Source organism: Drosophila persimilis, unplaced genomic scaffold (assembly GCF_003286085.1).
Source record: "Drosophila persimilis strain 14011-0111.01,24,50 unplaced genomic scaffold, DperRS2 tig00000653-arrow-arrow-pilon, whole genome shotgun sequence".
NCBI classification, from domain to species: Eukaryota; Metazoa; Arthropoda; class Insecta; order Diptera; family Drosophilidae; genus Drosophila; species Drosophila persimilis.
In genome coordinates this window covers 1,634,040-1,642,717 of record NW_020825330.1, presented here as the reverse complement: position 1 = coordinate 1,642,717, position 8,678 = coordinate 1,634,040, and the positions used below count along the sequence as shown (strand labels likewise).

At 50.6% G+C, this 8,678-nt stretch overlaps 1 protein-coding gene across 1 annotated transcript; it reads right to left on the bottom strand.

The window, feature by feature from the left end:
- Positions 1-3,360: 3,360 nt before the first annotated feature.
- LOC6597776 (probable serine/threonine-protein kinase mps1) lies at positions 3,361-5,398 on the bottom strand. Its single transcript, XM_002022943.2, has one exon. The coding sequence runs from the start codon at positions 5,396-5,398 to the stop codon at positions 3,368-3,370; it is 2,031 nt and encodes a 676-aa protein (XP_002022979.1). The 3' UTR covers positions 3,361-3,367.
- Positions 5,399-8,678: the final 3,280 nt, after the last annotated feature.

Sequence of the window (8,678 nt, the reverse complement as noted above, 5' to 3'; positions counted from 1 at the left end):
CCGCTGGGGTCAATAAAACCGAAATAAAACCGATCCTGATGCTGCATAGCATCTATAGCGTCAGCCAGGGGGAGAGAGAGAGAGAGGGAGAGAGGGGTTGTAGGCACAGGTAGAGCGGCGGCGGCGGGCGATGAACCTGTTCCTGCTCCGAGGAGCGGGACCCTAAATAATGGGTCCAACAGGTGCATTGAGAATCCCTCGGAGAGACGGCACGCGCATGTTGCAGGCATTCTTGCATCCTTGCAACATCATCAGACAACATCCGAGGCATCGTAAATAAACGAACCGAGGGGCACGTGCCCCTACAGGGCAGCAGTGAGAGGGGGAGGGAGTCCGATCTGCAACTGCAACATCATCGTCGACAGCGTCATTGTCCTGTGGCAGGATGAATGTTCCAATTCCCATTCGCGTTCCCGTACACGATGATCATGATGATGATGCGGTACCTGTTCCTGGTACCCCTGGTTCACTCCCTTTCTTCGGGACCCTTTTCCCACTCATATGGCTCTGGCTCTGGCTCTGTGTCTGGCTCCGACTGCAAGCTGCATTTCTGCGGTTTCTTGTGGCTCGTGCCTTGCCCCAGACTCGGCTCCAATTTAACGCGACTTAGGGAGCCTCTGCCTCTGCCTCTGCCTCTGACACTGCCACTGGGCCACTCCCGGACAGCTGAGGCCGCGCAGCCGCTTTATAATTAACTTGATGATCGGTTCTGATCTGATGCTGCCGCAGACTCTCCTTGCAGCATCCCTCAGATGACAGCTGAAAAGATCAGAGAGAGGGGGAGAGAGACATGCAGATCTCTTGGCGCAGGTTTCTTATTCTAATAAAAGTTCCTACGTTATAGACACCTACTCACTTATTCGCCTCATCAGCGCCTGGTCAGTGGACCAATTAGGCAGCCAATTATGACTAAAGAGACGCACCTTTTCCGCCGCTCCCCCCCATCACCAGACGAGTTTTTATGAGGATTTCAAAAGGCACGAGCACGCCCACAATCGGACAAATCATTGCGTAACCAGGTCTAGAGCAGCCCACGCTCATAAAAAAGGGATCAGCAGGGAGAACATCTGTCCAGAGAGACGCGACCAATCTGCTATTGAGTGCTGGGCGCGCTCACACCTTGGCCAGATCGGCGATGGGATGGGATCGGGCCACGAAGGAGTGAGAGTGAGAGGTCATTAAGTGTCCATAAATCAGTTGGGATAACAGACTGAACGATTGACCCCGCTTGACCACAGCTGTGTAGAGTCCCTGCTGCCTCTGGCTGTTGTTATTTGGATCCGCTCTAGATAACAAGCTATCCTTCAGATCTGCTATATGTAGACATCAATGAGCGCGCGAGTGTACAAAGTCACTCTTATTTCCCAGGATAACTTTAGACAATTATGTGTGTTCTGCGTAAATATTTGCGTGCTCTCAGACAACACAGTAATAAGGGAAAAATATATACAAAAAATAAGCCGAAATAAAGTTTGGAAGGACGCAGGATATCAGACTCAACCTTAAGACCCTCAGCCCAAAAAAAAGCAACCCCCTAGACCCCAACCCCAAGGAAAACAAGAAGCGTGAGAAAAGCAAAGCAATTCGGATATTGAAAAGGAACATAGATGGAAATGGAATATTGCTGGAACAGCGATGATAGATATAAGAGGACTTTCGATTGGGAATTGGAGGCAATTTTCAATAATTTTAAATAAAATAATAAAGTTTTGTTTCTCTTCTTCCGCATTGATCGTTATCCAGAAGCCCTTTCTGACTAGTTCTACATGGTATATTACATTGGAAAAGCGGCACTTTTTATGGTTTTCTCGCCAGAGACTGGACACCAACACGCCCTACCCCACATGATATGCATCTACATCTTTGCATGTGTGCTCATATAGAGAAAACAACAGATTACAACAGTCCGTTTCATCCCTTGCATGACCATGTCGTATCCCCAGAGCACCACAGCCCCCGCCTAGAGTGACTTGCTAAAAGCGTTTGCCGAATGTTGGCCTCGGGATTGGGTTGAACGCGACACCCAAGTACGTGCCCACCTCTGGCCCCACTTCCGCACCCACTTTCTCCTCTTCCTCCTTACCATCGACTGGGACACGAGAGCCGCAGCTCTGCACTCTGCGGCCGTACCTTTTGTGTCCTGTGTGCACACGCTTTTTTGTATTTATACAAAAAGCGAGAGACAGCAGGAGAAAGAGTGCTCAGCCGAAGCATTACATACCCTTTAGAAACTACTTCCTATCTCATACGAAAGCTGATCAAAGTTTTGCGAATAATGAAGAGACTGGTCTATGATTTCGTTGAAACCAAGAAAAGTTCTAGCGTTAAGGAAACCCACATAAGCCCTAATATAGATGCGGGTTCACGTGTCATACGTAAGTACAATAACCTTATCCGATACTGAATATTAAGACTATAAACGGAATATTCGTTTGTAAACCTCCACACTGAAGGAATATTTCAAGCAGTAACTCCTGAACGGATACGGATTTTACTCGTATTTGGACCGACCGAGGGGCTATATCGCATGCCACGTAATAAACTCCAAAACTATTGCTTCCTTTGGTTGAGTGCAAAATTCTGGTCAAAATGTGAATACCCTTTCCGGGATGGGGCATGGCACCTGGAAGTTTCGCAGTGGGCGGGAAGCCAGACCAGAAAAGAGCGCCCATGTCTCTCTCTGTGTTTGTGTGTGTGGGTTTGTATCTTTTAGATAATTTTTTCAACCGCAAGTTGCAGTCAATGCAGCTGCCTGTCTGCCCAACTGAATGGCTGCCTGGCTGCTGCTGCTATCGATCCATGGAACAGTGACTCACGGCAAGTATGCGCACCGCTGGCACAGCATGAATGCAAACTTTCAGAATTCAGTGTGTGTGTGTGTTTGTGTGTGTGTGTGCGGCGGGAGTGTCTGTCTGTGCTCTATCCCGTGTGCAGTGAGGCATATATCCGGGACGGACACGGACCGGACCGCACCGGACTCGTCTCTCCTTTGTCGGGGGTGGTCTTCGCCCCGGGCCCAGGACACGCGAGGCGAGGCGAGGCGAGGCGAGGGCGGAAGAATCAGGAGACAGATTCAGGTTACACACCTGTTCTGTTCCCCGTGTCCCGTGTGGCCCGAGAAATCAATAATGAATGCCAGAGTGCATCCGCAGTGAACCCTCCGAAGCCCCGAGCCCACGCCCGGGCTCACCCACGAAAGTTGTCCACGTGTCGTCCGGTATAAGCACTTTCATCGACATCGACATCGAACACAAAAAGTTCTTCCAATTACAATAAATAAATAAATACGACAAAAAAAAGAACTAAGGCTAGGACTAAAAAAAAACACCAAGGCGAACATCCTGGGGAACCTCTGGGGGATCTCCACTTAGGAGACGAATCTCAAATTGGTTCGCTTGCGTCCGCCGAAGTCGCCAAAGTTGCGTCTAACCGCCTGAAGGACGGCCTGCTTTGCCACGGGATCCACTGCATCCGCATCGGTGGCCACGGCTCCTCCTGCGACTGCTCCTGCGACAGGGGCTGGAGTGGGGTCATTGCTGCCCGTATCGCGGCCCAGGATATTCCAGAAGGGACGCTGTGTGGTGGTCGTGGGCGGGTCCTTGTTGATGTAGATGCAATTGATGATGGGCTCATCGCCGTAGAACTGGCGATTCTTATTGCGGTTCCTGCGGCGGCGCTGCTGCTCCTGGCGGCGACGCTTCTGCTGCTGCTGCTGGCGCTTCCGGGTCTGCTTCTGCTTCTGGCGGCGGCGGCGCTCCTTCTGCAGCTGGAGCTGCTCCTGCTGGCTGAGCGACTGTTGGGGCCGACGGCGGCGGTAACCGCCAACGCTGTTGGAGCTGGAGCTGGAGCTGCTGCTCGAGCTGGGACGGGGGCGTCTCCGTTTGTTGCTGCTGGAGATGCTGCCACTGCTGCTGGAGCTCGGACGCTTCTTCTTCTGACTGCTGGGCCTGGTCTTCCGCTTGTTCACGCTGCTGGCGGCAGTGGGACGCTTCTTCTTTTTCTTGTTCTGCTGGGAGGATCCCAGATCTCCATTAGAACTGATCACCGCGACGGCGGCAGTGTTTCCCGAGGAGGAAGTCGAAACGGAAACGGAGCTGCTGCTGCTGCTGCTGGATGATGGCTTCTTCTTTGGTCTCTTGTTCCCATCCAGGGAGCTCTCCTGCTGCTGATGCTGTGGCTTCTTCTTCTGCTTCTGCTCCTTGATGTCCACGTTGTCGTGGTTATTCTGCTCCAGGTCCTGCTCCTTCTCCGCCAGCTGCTGCTCCTCCTTCCGCTTCATCTGCTGCTGCTTCTTGTTCTTGTTTCGCTTGTTCTTATTCTGATTCTTCTGATTCTTCTGGTTCTTGTTCTTCTTGTTCTTATTCTTGTTCTTATTGTTGGGCCTCGTGTTGGCCTGATTGATGACGGGATGGATGTCATCATCATCGTCGACGCCTGTGCTCCACACAGCCGTCGTGCTGATTGGACTGTCCTCGGTGATGATCTCCTCGTCGTACTCGCCCAGCGGATGGTAGCCGGGGCGCTCCCTGTAGTAGCCGCCAAGGCCCTGGCCGTAGTAGAAGTCGTCCTCATCCTCATCGTAGTCATCCTCGTCCTCGTCCTCATCGTCTGGCCCATACTCCTGCCAGTGGGGGCCCACAAACGGATAGTAGCCCTGGACAGTGGTCACGGCACTGGAGTGGATGGGCGCCTGCACGACATCCGATTTCACGGGCTTCAGCTCGAAGACGGCATGGGTGTCGGGATTGACTTTGGGCGGCTGGTGGGACTGCACGACCACAATACCGGCATCTCCGGCCACGTTGGCCTGGCTGGCGGCATTGGCCACCACACTGACGCCATGGGGTAGATGGGAGGCGCTGGACTGGGCCAAAGGCAGGGCCAAGGCAGCGGGCACAAACTGTGACTGCGACGGCGACTGAGACTGGGCTTTGGGGTGCTGCTGCTCCTGTTGGTCGATATCCTCGTCCTCGTTGAAATCCTCCTCATCGTCGTCCTCATCATCGTCCTCGTCCTCCACATCTGCCGGTTCTAGATGCACACCCGTGAAGGCCACATACCGCCGCTTGGTGCCGGCCTCCAGATCCGCCCCGATCGTGGCGGATCCCTCGCGATGCTCCACCGCTGGAACCTGCTCCACGCTCAGCTGCTGCGAACTGACTGAGACGGACTGTGGCAGGGCAACCGCCCGACTTGAGCGCTTGCGGCGTGTGACCACGCACTGGGACTTGCTCCCATCGCCGGCCAACTGCCGGCCCTGAATGAAGAATCGCTTCAGCTCGTACTCGTCCCCGTTCTCGTCCACCTCGATCATTGTCTCGGCCATGGTCGTGGTCGTGGCCAAGGCCAGCCACAGCACGATGATGGCCAGCAGGGCCCAAACGCAGCTATTCCTCATTTCGACTCGCGTCTAAAACTGAGCTGTCCGACGCTCTGGTAGCGACTTATATTAGCTCGCCCGCAGACCTATTGACCCACAGCTAATTGCCAAAATTGCCAGAAAAGAAAAGAAATGGCAGCAAAATATAGAAAAATACGAAAACGGTTTCCTCGAACCGGAGGGCACTGAATTATTCATCAGACAGCATCAGGCCTTGGCTTTGGCTTTGGCTTTGGCTCTGGCTGTGGCTTTCTTTCGAGCAGCGAGATTTCTAGAACTTGTTTTGGGGAGCAGCTTTCGGCCGGGGGTCAATGGATCGACACTATCATTAATAACCCCGCCAAACGCTGATCTAGGGGATTGCCAAACAAGGCGGATGAAAGTTTATTTTTTTGATTTTTGATTTAGCCATGCCAAAGGGCCATTTGTGGGTCATCTATGAATCACTTGAGCCCTACGCGCAGACACAGCCACGAGTTGAAAGTTGATGATCCCCGCCTGGAAGAGGGTGTTGGGGGAGCAGCGCCAGGGCCCGGGTATCCTAAAATAGAAATTCTATACCATGTGGTATGCCATCTAAATTTATAACCAAGATATTCCTTTATTCCATTCAAAGGTGTTTTTTGTTAAATGATTTATCTGTGATTTAATCGAGCACAAAGGATGGAGATGGAATGCCACACGTGGTGCGAAAGTTCAGGCGAACACAGCCGAAAAACCCAAAAAAAGCGAAATTGACCTTTTGCCCAAAAGAAACGAAACGAGGGAAACGATGAAGCAGTTATGCAGATTTCTTTGCGGTACAAAAGTTTCTACAAAAACGAAATTAATTTATTGAATTTGCTTCGCCTATGGATTGGGGGGAGATTATGAAAGGCCAACGAAAGCCGCTAAGCATTCCAAATCAAAGCTTGACCCGAACTGAGTGACTAACTGGAGTTAGTCAGAGTCAGAATCAGAGTCAGAGTCAGAGCTGGTTAGACCAGCGGACGTTTCTTTGGCAGCTTCGACTGTGGCGACCACGGATTGTCCATGCTGTGGCCCCAGCCATTTATTGTCCACACCACTCTTGTGCATGCTAATGAAACATCATAAATTTGCAGGCACCAGAAGAGGTTCCTCCTATACAGCACACCATAATATGTATGTAAGTACTGACCATTGCCACAACCAGTGGCAGGCAGTCCCATCCCATTCCCATCTTCTGGGTGGAGTGCTGGTTACAGATACTCTCTCAAATATCGTATCCCCTATAATGATCCCAAAGAGATATAGAAAGGCTCGTTGGTATACTGTATGTATATTTCTTGTTAGGGTATGGGGGACGGATGGTAATGCACACTTGAATAATAATCGCGAAGAAAAAGAGGCCATTAAATCACAAACATCTCCGAGTTGGAGTCCCCCAGTCGGGGACCCAGCCTCTATTTGGAGTCCAGCGTCCATTTCCATTTGTATGTAGAAGCCTCTCTGTATGTCGCCTCTCGCACGTTGATCGAAAAGGCAGAAGAACCAGCCCCAGACCCAGCCCCAGCAGCAGCAGTAGCAGCAGTAGCAGCAGTTCGAGTATGTTGTTCCAGTATCTGAAGAACCCACCAGTGGCAGTAGCCGTAACAGTAGCCGTAACATCGGCAGTAACAAGAACACACCTTGTTCTTGGCAGAGAGGCCTGATATCAAGTGCTGATTGCAGGCACAAACCACAGTACTCCACACAATTTCTTGTAGACTTCAACGCAATCGACATCATCTAGAGTTCACCGAGAACGATATTAGATGGTAAACGATGGTCTCGAAGCATAGAGCGCGCGGGGTATGGCCGGGTATGTTGTGTGTGGCAGGCGTCTCCGATCGGTGATCCTTCCAGTCATGGCCAGGAAAGAGCTGTAATGGACTGCGAGTGTTATCTGTTGTATTTTAATCAATAACAAGTCAGACTAAATTCAAATTTAAATTCAAATCCGATATATTGGTATCCCCAGAGTAGCAGGATCGATTACTGTGCTACCACCCATCAGCTTCACAGTGCGATGCATTGGACCTATAATCTGGTAGAGGGCCTCGGCAGGTGCTGCACTACACACAGACAGCCCCCCATCGAACACACACAATCTCTCGATCGTATCGCGGAGCTCAAGAACTGTCCATTGCCCGGAGGCGATACGCCAGCATACAGTGGAGGTATGTACATATGTACATGCTCGTTTAATAGCAGACACCATTATATGAACATGCACATACATACATACATATGTAAGTACATGAACATGCCCACAGATGGGATCGGATCGCTCACCTGCAATGCTCCAATCTCTATCGAAATTGACGCACGCACCAAGAAAGTCCATCTGTACGCAATTAGAATTCAATTATGTGATGTGGCAGCCACAGCCACAGCCACAATGCGGCTCAAGACATCGCGGACACCGAATAGTTAACTTCTTCTCATTTGCATGCCGCTACGGCATTCGCGCGATAACTGCATTTGTAACAGCATCTCTGGCCAGTGTTGGCTAACGCCTGTGGCGCATAGAGGGACCCATAAATAAAGAACTTTCGTCTCAAAATCAAATTAAATGCAAAAGACACCTCAAAAAAAGGAGAAAAAACGATATAACACAAGTATTTATCATGATTTGCTGATGTTTTATCAACTGCTTATGTTGTCCGCTTTCGCATCGCCGGCACCGAGCAGCGGTCACCGTGTGCCCAACGGAATTTATAATTAATTCGTGCATTAAATTTGTGAGCATATTATTTTGTGTTTTCCTTTCTGCCGCACAAATCAATAAGTTATATGTGAGAGTTTCTGTTAATGATATTCATGATTTTTCTTTATTTTTATTTGCAGCTTGAGGAATGCCGAAATCGAACCAATCAAAAAATTACCCAAAAAACAAGAATGCGGCGCAAATAAGCAAATTCATTTCCAATTTGCATCTTTCCCGCAAGTCGCCTCCCCCTTGCCTGCTACTGCTACTGGAAAAACAAGTGCAAAGCTTTGCGGAGTCGCCACAAAACGAGTTCTTCCCACGAGGCAGCAGCAAATCACAGCCGCAGACCAATCCCAGAGCCCCTGTACACCTATGCCCTATGGCTATGTGTGCGTGTGCCTTGGGATGCTGCACCTGCACTGTGTTGCAGTTGCAACAAAATGGTGGCATATGCACAAACTCTGCCTCGGCCATGGGCGGAGTCCGGCAGAGACATCCGCTTAGCCACAATTTTAGCAGTGTGTGTAGTGTAATCATGAAGTAAAAGTGTTAATCGATTCTGCTGTGACCCAGAAAGCCGCTAAG

Bases quoted from the DNA above. Each gene is read 5' to 3' on its own strand.
- LOC6597776 (XM_002022943.2), bottom strand. From the start codon at position 5,398: ATGAGGAATAGCTGCGTTTGGGCCCTGCTGGCCATCATCGTGCTGTGG.